The 23,460-nt window shown below is 37.4% G+C and overlaps 1 protein-coding gene across 6 annotated transcripts in view; it reads right to left on the reverse strand.

The window, feature by feature from the left end:
• Positions 1-23,460, reverse strand: part of KIF13A (kinesin family member 13A) — a 340,629-nt gene that overhangs the window by 241,137 nt on the left and 76,032 nt on the right. For all 6 annotated transcript variants that reach the window (XM_043967504.1, XM_043967499.1, XM_043967488.1 and 3 more), the window contains one exon: positions 7,603-7,615. In XM_043967504.1, coding sequence (XP_043823439.1) covers positions 7,603-7,615 — 13 coding nt within the window. The remainder of the gene's footprint in view (positions 1-7,602; positions 7,616-23,460) is intronic.

The raw sequence follows: 23,460 nt of genomic DNA on the forward strand, positions 1-23,460 counted from the left end.
ATGATATACCTTTTGACAGCGGGAGGATGAAGTCAGGGTGCAGAAGGAAACGTACATTTTCAGACATGTCCAAAGTTGTATTTGGTTTGCTTGACTATGCTTACTTAGGACAAAGTTTTCTTTTATTTGGGTGGCAGGGGAGAAATGAGAGGGAAAAGGAGACTAGCAATAGTGATACCAACAAAAAACCAAAAAAGGAAGAAAAGTGGATGATTAAAGCATTTTTTTAAATGCAGAAGATAACAGAAGGCTAGAAAGAGACAGAAAAGTAGGGCAATTTAGAAACTAAAGTGTTGAATCAATTAATATACTTTTAAAAAAGTGAATTGTATATAACAGATTCATAATTTTGTATGCAAGTCTTTTTTCTATTCTTCTTTTGATATAGCAATACTCACTCCACTCTGTATCTGCTTTCTGCCTGGTTTCAACTTCATGAAACAAGATGCAACTCCTAGGTTAAGTTCATCACCTCTAATCTCATCACCATGTTTCTAATTTAGATCTTTATGGACACTACCGGCTATGGGGTTGCCAACCTCCTCCCAATGCTTCCCTTTATTAAGGGCAGAAAATAGACTTTTTTTGCTCACTCCACTCTGCATCTATTGCTCTGGCTGGTTTTAACTCTTTGGAACATTATGTCCCAACAGGATATACCCCATAGTCTCCCTTCCAACCTCTTGCCAACCCTCCATGACCCTCCTGTCTCTTTTTGTGTGTTGTTGACAAGGACTGTCTTTCTTTTTATTAATTGTATCCCCAGAGATTAGCACAGTGCCTGGCATCTAGTAGATGCTTAAGAAATGGTTTATCTGATTTGATTGGAGTGGTTTGTTGGTATTTGTCAAGTTCATCATATAAAATAAGAAAAAAAATTTTCAAAAGAAAAAATGTTCTATAATGCCAAACTAATCCCACAATTCTTCAGGTCAAATCCCTTCATCTTATAGATGACGAAACTGAGGCAGAGAGAGGCCACGGGTCATACAGCTATAAACTGTCTGAGGCAGAATGTTAACTTGGGTCTTCTTGACTCTAGGTCCAGAGCTCTATCTACAAGAAAGTGAATCTTAATTTGAATGACTTCTCCAAGGATATAAATCACATGAGTGGGAAAAGTCATATTGTAGCTCATCTTCCCCTTTTACCTCAGATGAAGATGATCCTTCCATGCTTTGAATACCCATAGCATTTCAGTTATAACTCTCTTAGGGCATTTATCCTAAACTTCTTGGGTGGAATGTAAAATTCTTAAAGATAAGGGCTATATTTTAATCATCTTTGTATCCCATACAGTGTATAGCACAGAGTAAATACAAGGATTTCCTTTTGTTAATGGATTTTATTTTTAATATTACCTACATTCCCCTCTATCTCTACCTCTACCTCTTACCTAAAAGATATCCCTTATAATTATTAAGTTTTTTAAAGAAGAAGAGGGGAAAATAGCAAAACCAATTAACATGTTGCAAAAAAAATCTGATGCTATAAGCAGTTATATATCTGTGGCCCTCCCACACTCCCACCTATGCAAATGAGGGGGTACATGTCTTTTTCTCTCTTCTTTGAGGCCAAACATCATCCATATTTTCACAACATTCAGTTTCAATTGTTTGGTTGTTAGTCTAATCCATGTACATTGTTCCCATCCCTACTTCACTTTGCATCAGTTTATGATTTATAGAAATCTTCCATCTTCTCTGTATTTATCATGTCTGCCATTTCTTACAGCACAGTAACATTCTGTTACATTTATGTCATACATTTAGCCATTTCCCAAATGATGGGCATTTACTTTGTTTCCAGTTCTTTGGTACTATGGAAAGTAGGGGGCCACTAGGCGGCACAGTGGATAGAGCCCTGGCCCTGAAGTTGGGAGGATTAGAATTCAAAATCTCACCTCTGACATTTACTAGCTGTGTGACCCTGGGAAAGTCACTTAACCCCAATTGCCTTAAACATCCAGGGTGATCTCCAGTTGTCCTGATATTTATCTTGCCACTGGACTCAGATGGCTCTGAAGGGGTGAAACTGGTGACCTTGCATAGCCCTCCCTCACTTAAATCCAATTCAGTGCAAGCCATGACATCACCCCAGTGTTATGGTCCTCTCTGAAAATGAAGGACAAACAACAAACTTTGGAAAGTACTGTCGTAAATATTTTGGTAGAAAAAAAAAATTTGGTGGAATTTAACCCTAAAGATGTCATAATGGGGCAGCTGGTTGACACAGTGGACAAGGCATCCACACTGGACCCAGGGGGATCCCAGTCAGAACCTGGCCTCAGACATAAGACAGTCACTCACTGCATGACCCCAGGAACTACATGGCTATGTCTCAATATGCTGTTTTAACCTAGGAAGCAATAGCAGTGCTGGAAATGGTTACCAGCTGAAGGTGGAATGAATGGGAAGGCCTGAGAGCCCCAAGTCCTAACACTAGAAAGAATAACTGCCTGATCCCAATAAAGAAGATGGACTTTTGGATGAGCCCACCCCTGAAATAAATGGCTAGATTCTTGGATGCCTGACTGACCCATGGTCTGACCTGGCCCCTTTGGATATCAACACTCCCAAATGACTGATTCATGTATTGCCATGCCTGGAGTAGGCCTGGAAGAATGCCCCCAAGTAGTCCTCCAGTCTGTTTCTGCAGACCTCTGGATGGGAAAGATGGAGCACCTCTTGAGGAAGACCATTTCCCTTTCAGACTGCCCCCTTAAATAGAGAGATGTTCCTGCTTTAAAGCCTAAACCAGACTCTTATTTATGCCCAGACCAGGTTGCACTGCCATAGATGGACTCTTGGACCTAGAGTCTGAAGGAGCTCAGTTCAAATACTTCCTCAGACACTTGTTAAGCTGTGTGACCCAGGGAAATTAATCTCAGCTTCAATTTCCATATTTGTAAAATAATGCTGTAATATATACGAAGTCCTGACGGCACTTACCCTATAGAGTAGCTGGGAAGATCAAATGAGGTAACGTGCAAAATGCCTTGTAAGGTTGAAAGCATCATGCCAATGGTGGCTATAATCATTAAATCTCATCCCTCCCCCACAGACCTTTAAATATTTGATGACAGCTTTCAAGTTCCCTGCTGCTCTTGCCCTCCCCAATCCTGCCACTTCTCTCCTCCACCTTAAACATTCCCAATTCCATTCTCCCATGGGATGGACTCTGGGCCTTTCATCAGCCTGGTTGACTTTGTGTAGATGTGTTCTAGTTCCCTAAAAATAAAAATTACCTCTGGGCCCCAAAGGGGCCAGTGATCTCCGTTTCCATTGAGGGCCCCCTCAGCTTTGGATTCACACCCACCAAGAGAAGACCACATTCAGTCCTGGCATCCCCTGGCTTGGAAGGAGAGGGTTGAGGTTCCCTTTCATCGCACTTCCCACCCCAGTGCCCTGGGGACAACTGATTGGAAGCTTAGGTTTTAAACCAGGATAGAAAATCTCCCCCAAAAAGTAGGGTAGAAAAATGCTCCAAGATCAAGATGAACACATCCATGCCCCTTGTGCTGAATAGAGATAGCCCAAAAGACTAAGCCCCAGAGTCAGAAGCAACCAGGGAGAACATGGATCTCACCTCCTTTGCCTAAGCACTGAGCACCTACTCTACATCTCCTAATCCTACTGATAAGAAGAGTATGAGATAGTTTAGGAAAGTCTTTCCTGAAATCTAGGTAAATTCTCTCCACAGCATTTCCCTCATTTACCATTATAATCACTGCTTTCATGGCTAAATGTCTGCCAACCAAGAATTTAAGAAAATTTCCCTGGCCTCTCCTTTAAAGATTCTGTTGTGTTCCCTTTAAAAACGAATCAGGAGAACATTTTCCCTTCTCCAATTTCTGCTGTCTCCCTGGCAACAACAATTTTTCCTCCAGCAAGAACAGTGATTCAGCAATCACATCTTCCATGTTTTTCTATACACAAGGGTTTTTTCCAATATTAATGGCATTTTATTCTTTTCCAATTACATGTAAAGATAGTTTTCAACATCTATTTTTTAATCATAAATGGATCTTATTCTTTTCCAGCTACATGTAAAAAAAATAAATAAATATTTTGGTGTATATGGAGCTTCCCATACAATGACCTCCTAGAGAGCATGTATCCAACAGTAGAATATCTGGGTGAACAAGTATGGGCATTTCAGCCACTGAAATAATGGCTATGGTTGAGAGACAGAGTGTTCGGTACAAGAAACAGCAAGCCTAATATCATTGCATCACAGAGTATGTGTTTGTAGGGGGAAAAGTGTAAGGTGAAAGAGCACTGGAAAACAGGAAGGAGCATGGTTATGAAGGGCTTTAAAAGACAAATATAAGATTTTATATTTGATCCTGGGAGCAAGAGAGAGTCACTAGAAATAACTGAATGGGGAGAAGAATAGGTTAGACTTTCCCTTTAGGAAGAACAATTTGACAGCAGAGTCGATGATGTACTGAAATGAAAAGAGATTTGTGACAGGAAGCTATTGTTATAGCCTGTCCAGACAGTGGCAACGTCAGAAGAGAGAAGGGGGATGAGAAATGTTATGAAAATAGAAATGGCAAGACTTAGCAAATGGCAAGATTAGATATGAGAAGTAACAGTAAGGCCTCAAGGAGGACACTTAGGTTGCAAGCCTGAGTAACTTGGAAGATGGTGGTACCCTCAGCAGTAATGAGGTGGGGTGCAGCTAGGTGGCTCAGTGGATAAAGCACCAATTCCTAGATCTGTATTAAGCAACAATGAAAAGAAGGTTACCTTTAAAGACCCTTATGTTTTCTGGAAATGTTTTCTGGTGTTTATTAATTATAAAAAAATTCTAGCTTTAGGTTTTAGCATAGATATATATTTCTTATCATACTGAAAAATAGCCTTCTATGCCTATATCTTTTATGGTTTTTAGATTAAATGAGTGTTGCATTTTTCCAAAGGGTTTTTATTTGTCAACTGATATAAACATGATTTTTGTGGGTTGGGAGTTAAATATGATGTTAGATTTTCTTAAAAAAAAAAAAAAGACCATGTTAAGCCATCCTTGTATCCCTAGAAAGAATCAAATTTGCTCATAGCATAGATCATTTTTTAAAATTGCTGCAATATTTCTGTTAGGATTTGTGAGAAAATAATTCTTAGTAATGAATTTCTTGGGGGTACCCAGAGATCAGTTTCTCAATGTTCCCCCCACGAAGTCCTAATAAATGAGGATACAAAGAAAAACAATAATAGTCTCTTGCCCTCAAGGAGGTTATGTTCTAAAGAAGGAGACAACATGTAAATAACTAATTACCTACAAGACATAGAGAAAGGAGATAGAAAATAATGAGGAAAATGCTCTAGGAGCTAAGGAGACTGACTGGGAAAGGCCTCCTACAGAAAGTGACATTTAAGCTGAATCCTGAAGGAAGTTAGCAAACATGAGTGATAACATCACCAAAGACGAAGACTATGATCTAGGGGATGAGACCATTGTATCAAGTTAAATAATTCCTAAGGATCCACAGAGGACAGCAATAAGGAGATTGGCAGAGAAAGTGCCTGGTAATGCTAGTGGGGAGCAAGAGGTATATTGATGCCTCTTTCAGGCCCTGCTAATGATACAAATAATATACACAGCAAGTCTCCTTCACTAAACTCATAGAAGAGATCTTTTCATATGTCCAAGATTGCTCAAGTGGCTGGTGCTAACTATCTCTGGCTTTAAAAAAACAACACTAGGAAAATGAGAAGTCTGGGCACTTTGCCCTATGACTTCAGGGGACTAATAGCAAGAGGAGAAGGAAAGGGGGAAAAATGAATCCCATACTTTCCTGACTGGCATAGAAATTACTCATGTTGCCATTTTATAGGCTTTATCTCTCCCACCTCCACCTCTGCTCCTTCCCCCTTCCAGTGGTTTGCAGTGTTCCAAGAATCAATTTAGCCTGTATAGTTCCAGAAACAAACTCAACCAACCTAATTTTAGACAGAAGCACCTAGATGAGGAATCTAAATCTAGAAGATGTGTAGTGAAACCTTCATCTTGCAAGTGACTGGCCACTTTTCAGTGGGTTATAGCTGTGGCCATTTCTGTGGGTCAAGAACAGGTCGAATTTCTAACTCTTTTAATACCAAGTGCCCAGGCCCCTTTGGCATACAAGAAGATACTCATAGATACTAGTCAGTTTTCAATTATTGAAGGTAAGATTATCCAAATTCTTGGTGCCCACCTTTATTCTCTCTCTACCTTCTACCTTTGGCTATTTCACTGTTTTAACACCTCTACTAAAGGTTGCATAGAATGAAAGAAATACAACAAGAATAAGTAGATTTTCCTGATTATTAGCAGTGCTGCGGGGAAGTTTACTTGGGAAAGGGATGTTAAATTTATGTCTAAAAGACGATTTGGAGATTTTTCTGTGGATCTGAGTAATCTATTTGTGGAATATTTCCTTCCTCTTTTCCTTAGCATAACGTCTAGCAAATAGCAAATGCTCTATCTTTTTTCCTCTTTTTCCTTCAGAGATCAATTCAACTTCCACCTCCTCCACAAAGCCTTGCCTGACCCCAACCTAGATGAAAGTGTTCTTTTTCTTCTCCAAGTTTCCTCTAGAGTACTTTCTTTGAAGGGCAGCTAAATAGCTCAGTGGATAGAAGGCCTGGCCTGGAGTAAGGAGAACCTGATTTCAAATCTGGCCTCAGATACTTACCAGCTGTGTGACCCTGTGCAAGTCCCTTAACCCTGTTTGCCCCAGTTTCCCTCATCTGTAAAATGAGCTGGAGAAGGAAATGGCAAGCCACTCTAGTATCTTTGCCAAGAAAACCCCAAATGGGGTAAAGGAGAGTCAGACACAACTGAAATAACTCAACAACAACAAACTTTCTTTGTGCCTTTCATTTGCCTCTATTACATTATACCTTGTACTTGTCTATGATAGGTCATAAATATATATATATGTATGTAAATATACATATATGTATATATACATGGGCACAGTGGCATATAACATATATGCAAATGTGTGTAATTGTGTGTGCATATATAAAATACACATACACTCTTATTGCCAATACTTTGCACAATGTAGATCCTTTAAAAATGTTCATTGAATTGAGTTATTAAATCTACCCTGTCTATATCTCTATTTAGCTTATGTGTCCTCCTAGCTGGAAAGACCTCTCTCCTTCCTGAAATCTTTTTCTTATAGTTATATACCTCCTAGTCATTTAGCACATTTTTCATTTGAGGTGTAGATATTTGTGATCCTGTTTTATTTCCTCCTATTGGACTATAGGTAGGGACCCACTTATTCATTGTTGTATCCTTAATTTAGCACAGGTCCTATAAATGTTTGTTCATTTGAGTAACTGAAAGCAACTGTATCTTATCAGTGATACCAGGAAACATGCTACTCTTTTCCTTTTTTTTTTTTCTTCTTTAAGTGTCTATGCTTTAGCTTGTGTTTGACTTGAAAGGTTCGTTTTTCTTTAAAACATGCACATGAGAGAAGTCTTAGATGACGGTCATGTGACAGACCAGGCAGTAACTGTCCGAGCATTCCAAGCACCCTTCTAGTTGCTATGGTTACTGAGCCAATACACACAACCCAAACAATAGATAGACACTTACCTTGGGTGGTTTTCTTGATGATGGGAACAAAAAAATCAGTAGGCGTTGCCAGAAGGTTTGCCAGCACGGCCACCATATCAGATGGAATGAAAGGAGAGAAAAAAGAAAAAGCATAAGGTGAACCTGGGGCTTTAGTCTCATGTTCTGCACATTTTTTTGCTTTATACATGGTGGTCAGAAGACAATGTAAGAATTTTAAACCATTAAATTTGGTGTTAACATAAACTGGTTGCTCAAAAACTTCATAAGAAATACAAAAGAATGTATCTTTTCCTTTAACAGGGGAAGAATGCTCACTGAGTCATTCAGAGAGATTTTTTAAGTTTCCAGGGATGCATAATACAGCTGATACTAGGCCAAGAAAAATGTAACCATCATTGAACATGTGATTAAATCTTCTAGAGCACATGCTTTTAAAATGTAGCAATTTTCCAGACTTCATGTGGTTTTCATAAAACCAGTGTTGTACTTTACAATTACATAAGTATAAATATGTTCTTTTATTTATACAGGAGTTTCCATCAAACTATTAAGTTTTCTATGTATTCTATTAACCTCATGTCACTTTTCATGCAAATAGATAAGGCAAGCCGGTATTATGGAAGTAAGAAAGTAGATGTAGAGCTCACTTGAAGAAGTTTGTCTTGAACCACTGCAAGAACTGAACCTCACTTTCTCCCAGTGCATTTTTTCTTTGAAGTTGTCAACAGATTACATTGATGGAATAATGAGCAGAGCACCTGAGAGCTAGGGTGGGGTATGGTGGGGAGTAGGGAAGGGAGCAAGGACACTGAAAATTGTGAAGCATCACCCCAATGAGAGACTACAGTAACAAATGGCTGCAGCCCACTTTCACACAGCATTTTATTATTTACCAAGTACTTTTCCCCAAAACAACCCTGAAAAAGAGGCAGAACAAGTACTGTAATCTACCTCTTACAAATGAAGGAAATGAAATTCATAAATGTTTATTAATTTGTCTACAACTACACTGCTACTAAGCCTCAGAACAAAGATTTAAACCTACACCTTCCAATTCCTAAATCCAATAGTTTTTCCACTGCATTATGTGGCCTTTGATAAACATGGCTATAACTAGTCTCTTTTGGTAAAGTGATACCTATGAAATTCATTCTATGAAGTCAATATATTTATAAATGCCTTGTTTGTGTGCCAATATGCTACAGATATTGTTCCCCAATTCCATCCACAAGAGCTCCTCATCCTATATTCAACGGGCTTTTTTTAAGCTCTTGTTTTATCTTACTCAGGTTAGAAATAATGGAGCTGGGGGCAGCTAGGTGGCGCAGTGGATAAAGCACCGGCCCTGGATTCAGGAGTTCCTGAGTTCAAATCCAGCCTCAGACACTTGACACTTACTAGCTGTGTGACCCTGGGCAAGTCACTTAACCCCCATTGCCCCGCGAAAGAAAGAAAGGAAGGAAGGAAGGAAGGAAGGAAGGAAGGAAGGAAGGAAGGAAGGAAGGAAGGAAGGAAGGAAGGAAGGAAGGAAGGAAGGAAGGAAGGAAGGAAGGAAGGAAGGAAGAAAGAAAGAAAGAAAGAAAGAATGGAGCTACTTAAGGTCTAGTCCTATTCTTATCAGCTATGAACTTTGACTAGCTCTATTTCTAACCTGGTCTGTTTCATCCTTCTTTAGGCAACCTGGTAGCCACTCATTCCCAAGAGCTCAACATAGTAATGCTAAACTTAGTGGGGATACCCAGTCAATTTAGCTTACTGCAGGTCAGAACTCCTATGTTCAAGAAACCCACCAGCCTCAGCTTCCCAGGCAGCAGAGGTGACATAGGGACACTACCATGCCCAGTTCAACAGAGTTTCTTGTGTCCTAACCACTTGTTAGCTCTGCTACTGATCCAGAAATCTTATCTTGCTTTTATCCTCACAGTAACAACTCAAAAACACCTTGCAATCTTACTAAAATCCCACTAGAGGAAATTCCTCTGATATCATTTAGCTAAAAATGCTCACAGCATTCTTATATACATATATGGATTCTAAACCCTGAGCTAATGAACTGTATTATCTAGGTGGTATTCTTTATACAATTAAGATGTTGGGAGGTGGGGAAGCTAATGGATCATTATCTAGGTTGTGTTTTTTTTACACAATTAAATGCTGACAAAGTAAAAGTTTTTATTTTTGATTTCTCTATAATCACCTGTTCTCAATTAGAAATAATTACAAATGCATCTTGGGTGAAATTCTGAAGGGAAACTAAGTGTTCAGATGTCAACCAGAGATATCTTGCAAACAGATTCATGATTAATAAAAATGAAGGAGCCGGAAATCAATGATTTGTAGGGTCCCTTCCCACGCTAACATTCAAAGATGCTTGCTTCTGTTCCCAACCTCTCTCTGACCATACCAATCTATTAGCTTCAAAACCAGCAATTCAGCCCTATTCTTGTGAGGAAGGGGAAGAAATCACATAGTTTTAGGCCTTGTTTAAAGAGAAGGAGCTCAGGATGAGAAAACTGACTTTCCACTAAAAGGGCATGGGAATAAAAAAGGTAGAAGCAAAAATAGCACAGAGCTCTTTTTCAGTTACCACAGCCCTCACTTAGCTCCCAGAGCACAAATTAAGAATCAGAGCCAAAGCATGAGACAGATGAATGAATACACATGTGGTCCAGTCAGGTAGATGAGTTGACTCTTTCATGTCTATGGGGAAGGAAGGTGCATTACATTTGTTTGTGCTATTTATCCTATTATAACTGGAACTATAAAGCTAATGCATTTTATTTTCCCTTGAAACTGGAAAAAACAAAAGAAAAGCACCTCTTTCTGTTCCCCACTACAGTCCTCATGTGAAATCTGGGTGAGAGCTAGAAAATTTGTAACAAATGTCTTGTGCAGGACTATAAGGTGGGCACAATAGTTACACACTTTTCCTTTAATCTGAGATGGGAAGCCATAGCCTAGGTACAAGAATAACTAATTTCACCAGTTGTTATCAAATCATTCTCAAAAACCTTCTATTTTTAGATAAGATAAATATTTACTGACATCTTAATATGTACTTGACTTTAATTTTTTAATTTTATTTTTTAAGTAATAAACATTTTTATTTATAGTTTTGGGTTCCCATTTTTATCCCCCTTTCCCTCCCTTCCCTCCCCCTCCCTGAGGTGGTAAGCAATCAGATATGGGTTATACATGTATGATTATGTAAAACATTACCATATTAGTCATTTTGTTCAAGAAAACTTGAATAAAAGAAAAAAATGAAAGAAAGTGAAAAATAGCATGTTTCAGTCTGTTCCATCAATATCAGTTATGTTTCATCAATAGTCCTTTGGGATTGTCTTGGATCATTGTACTGTTGACAATAGTTAAGTCATTCACAGTTCTTTGTCAAACAATATTGTCTCTGTGTACAATGTTCACTTGGTTCTGCACACTTCACTACACATCAGTTCATACAAGTCTTTCCAGGCCTTTCTAAAATCATCCTGCTTGCTATTTCTTATAGCACAATAATATTCCATCACCATCATACACCACAGCTTGTTTAGCCATTCCCCAACTGATGGGCAGTCCTTTGCGTTCCAATTCTCAGCTACCACAAAAAGAGCTGCTATAAATATTTTTGTACAAATAGGTCTTTTTCTCTTTTGGGAGATGTCTTGGGGATATAAACCTAGCAGTGGTATTGCTGGATCAAAGGGTATGCATAGTTATAGCCTTTTGGGCATAGTTCCAAATTGCTCTCCAGAATGGTTGGATCTTTTCACAACTCCATCAACAGTGGATTAGCATCCCAGCTTTCCCACATCCCCTCCAACATGCAATATTTTCTGTTTTTGTTATTATATTTGCCACTCTGATAGGTGTGAGGTGATACCTCAGAGTTGTTTTAATTTGCATTTCTTTGATCAATAGTGATCTAGAGCATTTTTTTTCATATGATTATAGATAGCTTTGATTTCTTTGTCTGAAAACTGTTCATATCCTTTGACCATTTATCAGTTGGGGAATGACTTGTATTTTCATAAATCTGACTCAGTTCTCTTTATATTTGAGAAATTAGGCCTTTATCAGAGATATGTTTCAAAAAGTATTTCCCAGTTTTCTGCTTCCCTTGTTTTCTTGGTTGCATTAATTTTGTTTGTGCAAAACCTTTTAAATTTCATATAATCAAAATTGTCTATTTTACATTTTGTTTTACTCTCTGTATCTTCTTTGGTCTTAAATTCTTCCTCTGCCCATAAATCTGACAAATAAACGATTCCGTACTCTCTTAATTTGCTTATGGTATCATCCTTTATGTGTAAATCATGTATCCATTTTGTCCTTATTTCAGTATACGGTGTGAGATGTTGGTCTATTCCTAGTTTCTGCCATACTGTTTTCTAGTTTTCTCAGCAGTTTTTGTCAAATAATGAGTTTTTGTTCCAAAAGTTTGGATCTTTGGGTTTATAACATACTAGATTACTATACTCATTTACTATAGGGTAATTTGTTACCTATTCTATTCCACTGATCCACCTCTCTATTTCTTAGCCAGTACCAGATTGTTTTGATAATTACCACTTTATAATACAGTTTGAGATCTGGTATTGACTTTAATTCTAAGAAAGCTTTTGCCTTTTATTTCATATGCTAGGAATATGTACCAAGAAATAGTTTTTATTCTGTGTATGGCTATAGAAAGCATCTGCTCTGAACAGATGGAACAATATTGAAAACCTCATGTACACAGAGTCTCTAGCTCCAAAATCCAATACTTTTCCTCCTTCCTTCAAAAAAATATTTTTTAAAGTTTAGTTTGCAAAAATGGTAACTTCTGCACACCACAGTAATCACATTAACTAGCACTGATCAAGTTAATAAATTTTATGTTTCACATGTCAGTTAACCAAATGGTAATAGGATGGTTAGGAATAGAGGCCAGGATTGGCCACACAGAATGTGAGAGACCTCTCTGAGGCTCTAAAGTGTTTCCTCTACACCACAGCTGCATGCCAATCACCACTAGTGGCAAAGTGCTGGTTTGTAGCCAGGAGTTCTTTTACCTCCTCAGCTGGCCAATAATGAAATGACCCTTTCTTCATCACCATTCCAATAATGTTCTTTTCTCTCTCCTCCTCCCCTCCCCCAAGGAAACAAACCTTATTTCACAGTTTTTGAGCACTTAAAACAATCTGGCCCTTTACTCAGAATACTGAAAGATCATGTAAGAATTTCAATATAACTCTTCTTTCCCTCTCTCATTTCCTGAGTCTGTCTATGTGACATGCTTAGAATGAAGATAGGCTAGACAGAAGAAAGAAGGATGGCCACTGTCCTAATTCATCTCTTCAGAATTCTGGCCTCTTCCCAGTAAGGGCCAGATGTGAGCAAGGTATTTAATGTATTACAGAATCCCTCTCTTTTTTCAAGATGCAAACCACCTTCTACTCCCCTATGTCTAACTACATTTTATTTGGTTTTTTAAAAAATCTACTCATATATTTATTCTGTATATATTTACATATGTGCTCATTAGAACACAAGCTTCTTTTAAGTATGGATTGTTATATTTTGGGGATGACTAGTGCCTGACACAGATTATGCACTTAAAAATGCTTGTTGATTAATTGATACTACAAATGTAATTTACTAAATGGTACAGCATTTTTTTTTCAGGTGTGAGTTAGATATATTGGCAGGGCATTCACACTCCAAGTGAGGAGTGGCCAAGTCAAGGGTGAAGGGGTGGAAGGAAGGTCCTTTGGAGATTGATGTGCAACCTCTGAAACAAACATAAAGAAGAAAAATGTTGCTAATACTAACACAGCAATGAAAAATAATATATATCATCAGACGACATATTATGAAATAAAAACAAAAAGGATCTCACATTCAAATAATTGGATGAACGGACATTTGTCAGTTCTGTTGAGAATAATAAACAAAATAGTTATTAAGACTTTGGAAAATATTGTGTCCTTGTGTCAATTTCACTGGTAAATTCCATTCACCCTAATGAAGCTGCCCATGTGGCGTAGGTAAGCTGATGCAGTAATATGTCCATTAAACAGTAATCAGGTAGCCTAAAAAATTTAACACCCTCCCCCAGACATGCTTAATTTATACACAGAGACTGAATGGCTAACATTTTCATTTAGATAATGGTGGCATTCCCCGCTAGTGAACAAAAATACACACATTCCTGAACTTTGAATTTGAAGAGCTACTACAACTTAAGAATAACAGAGGGGCAGCTACGTGGCAAAATGGACAGCTAGGTGATGCAGTGGATAAAGCTTCGGCCCTGGATTCAGGAGGACCTGAGTTCAAATTCAGCCTCAGACACTTGACACTTACTAGCTGTGTGACCCTAGGAAGTCACTTAACCCTCATTGCCCAGGAAAACAAAGCAAAACAACAAAAAAAAAAGAATAACTATTAGATTTAAGTCATTTTCAAAGCTTTATAGAAGTGAGCTGAATTTCTCTACAATTTGGAATCCTGAAAATGAATCATGAAGCTGTTAAAAAAAAAAAGTTCTTTGTTCACCTGATGGGGGAAAGAGAAGGTAGAGATGAGGACTTATGCAATGTTGCAGTTAATATATCATATTCTGCTAGATTATTGGACCAAATCTATCAAAAAGAAATTTTTGATAGATTTGCCAAAACTAAATCACACATGAATTACTGCACATATCCTTCCTGCAATTTCACTAGTTCTGTTCCACTTGATGCATATATGTCCTTGGGTTCCCAAACTGTGAGAACTTACAAGGAAGCCGAGAGGCGGTTTAAATTGTTGGGGAGAATGCGGTAATACTAGACATTTGTGGGACACTCCCCAAACTTCTAGCTTGAGGATCAAGGTAATTCATAATTTCTACATTAGCTAGCACTGTGTTCCTTTTTTTTTTTCTTTTTCTTTTTCTTTTTTTTTGGCGGGGCAATGAGGGTTTAAGTGACTTGCCCAGGGTCACACAGCTAGTAAGTGTTAAGTGTCTGAGGCCGGATTTGAACTCAGGTCCTCCTGAATCCAGGGCTGGTGCTTTATCTACTAGGCCACCTAGCTGCCCCCCCCCCCCACTGTGTTCCTTTTAACAGTGGTTTTGAATGTCGGAGATAGGTTTTGTTTACTTTTACTTTCAGCTATTCCAGTAACTTCTCCAACTTTCTCATTTGTAATCTCACCTTTTTGATGCTGCATTTTCATTGATTGCTGAGATAAAAAGTGGTACATGAGAATGGATGGGGAACAGGAAATGATGTGATTGTGATTCCAAAATCTGGGAATTTGTGCAGTGCCAAATAGGCACAGACATCCTATTATTAGGTAATTTATGTGTATTTTTTTTTCAAATTACGACATATTTTAAGTAATTTGGAGCTACCTACTTAATAAATGAAACAGTCAGGTATTTACACACTAACTATACAATTATGATCCAAATTCCCTAAATATTTCAATCTAAAACCACTTTTTAAAAAAAAGTAGTGTTTGGACACACCTGTGTTCATTTTCCCTCTTAATTCAAGCAAAAAACACACAAAAAATCAACTGAGTTTACTTTGAACTCTGGTGTAATTGTATATGGTTTCATTTATTTATAAAATTGGGACTTCATCCTTGTAATGAAATCACAGAATTTGCCACAAATTTTCCAGAATGAGGAATCTTCCTGGATTATGCAAAGGATTATAGATTTGGAACTAGAAGGCAACTGAGGAATCAATCAGTTTGTCCAACATTTTACAGAACATGTAATTAGAGAGCTTATAAATCACCTAAGCCTCAGGTCACTTGGTACAGGAAAGAGCCAGTACTTGAACTCATCAACTTAGTCTTCAAACGCAGCACGGTTTTTACAACAATAAACTGGCTCCCTCTATCACATGCAAAATAACAACCAAGATCAGAACAACTTCATCTTAGAAAATATTAGAAGGAAAAGCAATTCAAAACCAAAGCAAACTTCAATTTTACTTTTCTTTTTCATGTAATGCCTTTTCCCAACAGGACAAGATAAGCTTCTTAAAAAAAAATAAGCACATGAAACATGTAAAGGTATGGGTTTGGAGAGGGGAAGAAGGTCAAGGGAAGACTGCATGACAGATCTGGTTCCCCCCATACCCCTTTATAATCTTTATAATGCTTTTATAAGCAACTGAATCAAGGAAAATTTTAAGGAAGTTGCCAAGAGCAGATGTATAAATGCAAACATTATAGGAATGTTGAAGCATCAGCCTTCACACTTGACATCTGGTCCAACATATTGTTATACCTAACTATATAAAGAAAGATTAAATAAACTCCTTCCACAGCAAAATGGGTGCCAGAGCAGCTGGTCCAACAGCACAGTGGACTAAAGGTGAATGTTTTAAAGGGAAAATAAATCTTTCAAGACAATATGGTCCTAATATATAAATTTTTACAGTCAATTATCTCATCATGTAATGCAGCTTTGGAGGACTTTACACCTGAAAGCATCAAAGGATACAATGAGTGACAAAATAAGCAATAAAACTGCACCATAACAGCAAGGGAAATATTCACTGTCATATTTAATGGATGATTAAAACCCAAAGCACAACTTTAGTTGTCCTATATAGTCAAAAAATCATCCAGAAGTACAACCACAAATTGTTCAGGTGAACAGACATGATCAAGTATTTTAATTTTTAATTGAATGCAAAAGAGTTGAATTTTGTTATCGAAGTCATAGGGGATTCATAGGACACTAGGGTCACAGAACACAATTTGGAAAAGACCCAAAGGTCATCGATCCAACCTCATTCCTCATGCAGGAATCCAGGACCTTTTCATAGGAACTGTTGTTTACCCACTTCTACTCCCCAATCTTGTATTTGTGAAGTTCCTTTTTAAAATTCAAATGTATTATTTTACATTTAGACTAACTAAATGTCATCTTATTCCATTTGGAACACTGTTGTGGTTTGAAAGTACAGCACAGTTCCTGGCATAAGGTAGATCTGCATTAATATTATTGACTGATTGTCAAGTTATTTTGAATTCTGATTCAGTTGTCCAATGAGTTTGTTATCTCTCCCAATTTAAGTACTTTACATATACTATCTCATTTGAGCCACATAGCTTTGTAAGGTAGTTAGTTACAGCAGCTTTTTTAATGTCCATTTTTTTTAATGTCCATTTTAAAGATAAGAAGAATGAGGCACAGAGAGATTAAGTGACTTGCACATGGTCACACAGCTCGGGAATGTCAGAGGCAGGATTCAAAATTAGGTCTTCCTGCCTCCATACTGCCCCTGTGTGATAAGACCTGTTCTTTTTTTTTTTTTTTTTTTTTTTTTTGCAGGGAAATGGGGGTTAAGCGACTTGCCCAGGATCACACAGCTAGTAAGTGTCAAGTGTCTGAGGCCGGATTTGAACTCAGGTACTCCTGAATCCAGGGCCGATGCTTTATCTATCCACTGTGCCACCTAGCTGCCCCAAGACCTGTTCTTGATGAAGGCATACTGGCTTTTAGAGATCACAGCTTCCCTTCTTAACTGCTGAGAGACCATTCATTTAATAATGTATTGAGAATTAGGCAGGAATAAAAGTCAAGCTTTCCAGTCTCCTCCCCAACCCTTTTTTAAAAAAAATTGGGTCAGCTACATGTCGAAGTGGATAGAGCACTGGCCCTGGAGTCAGGAGGACCTGAATTCAAATCTGACCACAGACACTTAACACTTACTAGCTGTGTGACCCTAGGAAAGTCACTTAACCCCAATTGCCTCACTAAAAACTACAAATAAATTTTTTAAAAAATTTTAAAAAAGGGGGGGGGCAGCTAGGTGGTGCAGTAAATAGAGCACCAGCCCTGGATTCAGAAGGACCTGAGTTCAAATCCGGCCTCAGACACTTGACACACACTAGCTGTGTGACCCTGGGCAAGTCACTGAATCCCCCATTGCCCCGTGCCAAAAACAAAAAATTAAGACATTATTCTTCCCCCTTCTCCCTTCCTCTAAAATCCTTCAAAGATTACCAACACCTCAGCAATTACATCTAGAATATTTCTAGAATTTAGTCTGTTCCTTAAGATTTGAAATCACTGAGGGCAGTAAGATGCTGCCTGATAGTCTCCTCAATCATCATACCCTGCTAACAATTTTTATGCTTCCCTTCCAGTCCAAAGATAACTTTCTTTAAAAGTGAAAATGAAGCAAATGGGAAATGATTAGTTTGTAGTTAAGTTTTTCCATTGCTATCTCCACTCCCCTGCCCCCTCTTTTTTGTTCTTTTTGAATAAAAGTATAATGTTCCATAGACAAAGTCCCCATTCCATTAATTCTCTGTGGTACCTATAAGGTCAAATTTGCTTTCTTTCCTAAGGTTCTTTCCTCCACCTTATTGCTCACTCTTTGTTCATTCCTGTACAGACATCGGAGATCATGAATAATAGCTATGATCCTCTCTTCTGCTATTCTTCCTCTAACATTTTACCTACTACTTTTTGTGGTACAGAGCTTGTCAGTTCAGATGTTCTCACTTTCTCCTCTTGGGCAGAGACCAACCCACATTTCCTATACACATAAGTATTACAGGATACCAGGAGAAACAAAAATACAGCACATTCTCTACACCAGTGGTATCAAACTCAAATAGAAATGACTGCAGGCTTTATGTTGAACTAGGGAACCACAAATTAATGTTATCTATGTTGTACTGTATTTTTTGTGTTTTATTATGGTTTGGGCTACAGTCTGAAGTTGTCCTGAGGGCTGTAATTTGACACATCTCTTCTACAAGCTACAGTAAAAATTTACCTCGCTTTCCATTTCTTGCAGCAAGTTCCTGAGTTCTTTGTCTAGCTCTGTTGGCTAACCCTTATGATTAAATAAAGCAGCAAGCTGCCTAAGAGTCTCAGGATGTGAAAATGAGGTATGCCTACCTATTTTTATTTTGTCACTATTCTGCAAACTATTCCCTCTACTTTACTGTATTCTCTTACTCAACCCAAGTAAGAAGAATTCAAGGCTATAAGATGCAATCCAATTATGTAATGGAATTTCCACATCTCATTTCACCTTGCCACTGTTCCCCAAATCTTCCCTGCCACTTTTCTAGACACTGGGTTCCCTGGCCCCATTTAGAAGCCCAGGGGATGATGCTTAATTTATTTAGTGGACAGAAGCAGATATCCTGAAAGTACATGAGACAGACCCTAATTACCCTACTAGGGATCTACAAACCTTGTTTTACCTTGCTACTCACTCTCTGAAACCTTCCTTTTACATTGGATATTGATTCTCTTTAATGTGCAAGGTAGATGTTGGCTGCCACACTGAAGATAATAGCCCTGTCAGAATACTACAAGCAGGCTCCTGAATCCACTTTGGGTGTACAGCTCTTCAATCAACTATGCATTCATTTATAGTAGCTGAATCTAGAAGGATGCTAGGACAGACTGTCAAATGTCTCAATTTCTTTTAAAGTGTATGATTTCATAAGAACAGAAATTCTCAGGTTTTTTGTTTATGAAGACTCCTTTTTAATGTCAACAATATCAGTTAATAGAAGAAAATACTTAATAACAAAAAGTAAATATGAATTCAACAATTATTTTAAATGAATTTATATTTCATTAATGACAAATGTATTTACATACATATATAATACTTGGCACACTGTCATGCCATCCCCTTTCTCCCTCCACCAGATAAAAAAGATTCTTAATTAAAATTCATAGCACAACATCTTTGAACTAATTACCCAGCAACCAGATTCACCAATCCAGAGACTCAAAGATAGTGCAAAGGTATTACATTCTCTGGGGCTCCCATCTCTGTGGAGCTAGTTCCTAGTCATATTTGCAAAGTCTCCAGCTCTATAGTCACCATGGCTACAATTCCCAACTGATGATTCCATGAACTTAAATTAGGTTAGCCAAAGCTAGGTTAATACATAAGCAATGTTCCTCTTGTCACTTTTTCAAAATTATCATACAACAGGGCATTTATAAACTCACATATTTAATCAAGGATTAAGACCATAAAAAGGACCTAGTGAGAATTAAATAGAAGATGTAAAATGAATAAGAGCATTCTCAGAAAATTATTCAAATCTAGACTATGTAGATCACAGCTACAACAATATTTACACTATATAATAAGTACTATGAGAGGCAGCACAGCACATTGTATAGAAAGTAGTAATCAAGGTAAGCAAGACCAAAATTCAAGTCCTACTTCTGACACACATCACTTGTGTGACCCTGGGAAAGTAACTTAATATTGCAATACCACTGAGGCCTCTCTAAACTATAAATTCTTGAATAACTGCTGATCTTCATTCATATAGTTATCTCAAGGCTAGCTCCCTACACTAATGAAATAACATGTCCAGTCCCCAAAATAAATAAATAAATTTAGTGATAACAATTAACATTTATTAATTGTCTTATTACTTAAACTTGTATTCCCATGAACAATTATTCCTTTATTTAGGGAAGGACTTCTGCCTTGATTAATACACTTGGTATTTTTTAATTTCTGATAGCTTGCATTTCATGCAAGAGAATCCATTTCAGTTAATATCCAGATTCTATCTTGGCCTCATCATAAGAGTTAATTGTAAACACATAAATGCACAGGAAACTACAATGAAGGAATGTCCTGATTATTCTTCCCTAACTCAGCCATTAGTTATAATGATTGTTATAATAACAATAACATTTATATGCACAGCTAGGTGGTGAAGCAGATAGAGTCCTGTAACTTGAGTCAGAAAGACTCATCTTCCTGAGTTCAAATCCAGCCTCAGATACTTACTAGCTGTGTGATCTTCGGTAAATCACTTAACCTTGTTTGTCTCAGTTTCCTCATCTGTAAAATGAGCTGGAAAAGGAAATGGCAAACCACTACAGTGTCTTTGCCGAGGAAACCCCAAATGGGGTCACAAAGAGTCAGATACAACTGAAAAATGACTCAACATATATACAACATTTACATAGTGCTTTAAGACATATAAACAACTTTATGTATGTTAACTCATTTGATCCTTCCAAAAACCCTGTGAAAGAGTTGTTATTATCCCCATTTTACAAATGAGGAAACTAAAACACAGACAGGTTAAGTGACTTCCCTAAGGCTACCCAGTAAATGTTTGAGACAGGGATTCAAACTCAGGTCCTACTATTACCAAGTCCCATGCTCTTGCCACCAGTTATCACATATTCTGGTTAATTCAAAACTCAAAATGTTAAGAAAAAAATTGAGAACTCAAATTGGTCAAATTTAAAACATTAATGTTTACCCCCCCCCAAAAGTACCCTATTTACTGGAAAATATAAATTCTTTCAGATTATGTAATAATTAAGCCAAATTATACTGGTTCAAGACTTTATTATAAAGCCTGACTACTGAACATTTTCCCAGGCCTGTCCACAGGCCTCATTTTCCATATGGCACCAAATGAAGGATACAGAATTAAACTGATTTACCCCAGATTATTGGTTAGGTACTAGTCTCTAGGGCTTAGAAATACTGAGTTCCAGTTCTAGAAATTTTATAATCATTTAGGTTATCATCATTCCTAAAACATGACTAAGAGTGAAAAGTTAGTCTTTGTAGAGGAAGGCGCCGTGACAAAAATTATCAGTGGTTCATATTTCAAAGACCATAAAATAGGAAAACCCTGACTTTGGTTGTAGATATTAAGATTTAAAGTTAGAAGGCTCCTTAGCTGTTAATCTATGCAGTCCTTTCATCATCCAGAATAGGAAATTGAGGCCTAAGAAGTCAAAGTGATTTACAAACAGGTAAATAAACAGCAAAACTGGGATTCTTTTTACTTTAAACGCAGGGCTACCAGTGGACAATGCTGCCTATATAATGTTTCTTTCATATAAAATAGTAGTATTCCATTGAAAGCAGTTATCCTCTGTAGTAGACTCAAGGGAAAGTATGGGTTTAGTACACATGAAGTAATATCTGGGTTAATTAGTTCAACTGTTTAGTACTATCATTAAAAAGGCCAAGGTCTTGAGTTCAATAGGCCAATTAACCTCTGTGAGTGAAATTTTCGCCAGCCCTTACTTTTCCAAGTTATTTTAGACTTTATTAGCTGATAATGCTTTGAGTGATAGGCTACTGAAAAGATATAAAAGTAGATTATGGGTCAACTTGTTCTCTCTATATCTTTCCATGTATGTAGCCTACAGTTTGTGGTCAGATGAACCATTCCTTACTCATAGATGTGATTTAAGAGTATTCTTTAATAGCTTCAGTAATTAAGTAATTAGTGATAAGATGAAAAAATAGTTAATATTGCTCTAGGCTTATGGATCAAATTATCCTCCCTACATGTATCATCATATGCAAGTAGCATCTTGTGGTTAGAATAGACCAATCAGAATAAAGGTGAGTTACCAAAAATAGATGGAATGTACCAATCAGAGTTGTTAAAAGTGATACCAAAGTACACAAAAAGTAGGATGCCGGGGGCAGCTAGGTGGCACAGTGGATAAAGTACCAGTCCTGGATTCAGGAGGACCTGAGTTCTAATCCGGCCTCAGACACTTGACATTTACTATCTGTGACCCTGGGCAAGTCACTTAACCCTCATTGTCGCAAGCAAAAAATAGTAGGATGCCACAAATGATGGGTGGTGCTTCAAGAAGCATACACCTCAAAAGCCATGCATGCTACTTCCTCAGATTTGAGGCATGCACGTCACAATTTTATGTGTTTACCCTTGTTACTTAGCAACAATGGTACTTTAGGACCAGTATATGAGGAGACAAATGATAATGCTGTTATTGTATTTTGCATTTGTAACACTTTCTAAAGTAATCTTTTAGGGACCTATCTAACAAAACTGGCCTGTCTCTGAGAGTCAGGGTCTTTGGGTCCCAGATCCAAGACCAACTTTATGGTGAGACAAGATCCCTCTCTCAATAAACCTATTATCTTTTGGATTGGTGACTTTGTTTTTTTTTTATTTAACACTAAGACTTAGAGATTTTCACCACACTTCAGAGCCCACTCTTTAAACATAAACAAGACTGACATGCATGACATTTTTCATAAAGGAGACTATCACTACAGGGGAAACAATTCCAAAATCATGCTTTGGTGGTGGTAAGTTAATAGTACCATTTTTATCTGCAAAGGAAGCATGCTAGTCATAAATCCAGTAACAACGTAATGTATTAAAATAGAAAAATATTTCATTTCCATTAACCACTAATTTTCTTAGTGGAAACTACTAATTTTCTCTTCAATAATATTTTAAGGGATATTTTAGTTGGGTTAGTCAATAACTTTATTTAAAATGGTTTAAAAAGGGGAGGCTAGGTGGCGTAGTGGATAAAGCACCGGCCCTGGATTCAGGAGTACCTGAGTTCAAATCCGGCCTCAGACATTTGACACTTACTAGCTGTGTGACCCTGGGCAAGTCACTTAATCCCCATTGCCCTGCAAAAAAATAAATAAATAAAATAAAATAAAATAAAATAAAATAAAATGGTTTAAAAAATGAGTTGGCCTAAGCAACCAGTAAGGTCCCTTCAACCGCCAAAATGTCAAAGTCAGTTTTAAGTTGGGAGAGGCGATACTGTCAACAAAGAAGGAAAATGAATAACTTAAAAGAAAATCAAGCCATACATAATATGAGATCTGAAGTTTCATGTATAATCCTCTTTTTATGTTCTACTTCGTACATGGAAATGTTCATTTTCCTTGGGGTTTATTAAATCCAGAATTTAGAAAAATGAAATTTAAGAAAGAAAATAAATGCCTTTGGACCAAATGAAAACTTAATGGTCAAAGGCAAAGCACTTGTATCACATCACTGGCTAAACAAAATAATAACTGTCACTGAAACAAAATGAGGGTCCTCCTTTATGTCTTATTTTTAGAG

This window comes from Dromiciops gliroides, chromosome 1 (assembly GCF_019393635.1).
Source record: "Dromiciops gliroides isolate mDroGli1 chromosome 1, mDroGli1.pri, whole genome shotgun sequence".
NCBI classification, from domain to species: domain Eukaryota; kingdom Metazoa; phylum Chordata; class Mammalia; order Microbiotheria; family Microbiotheriidae; genus Dromiciops; species Dromiciops gliroides.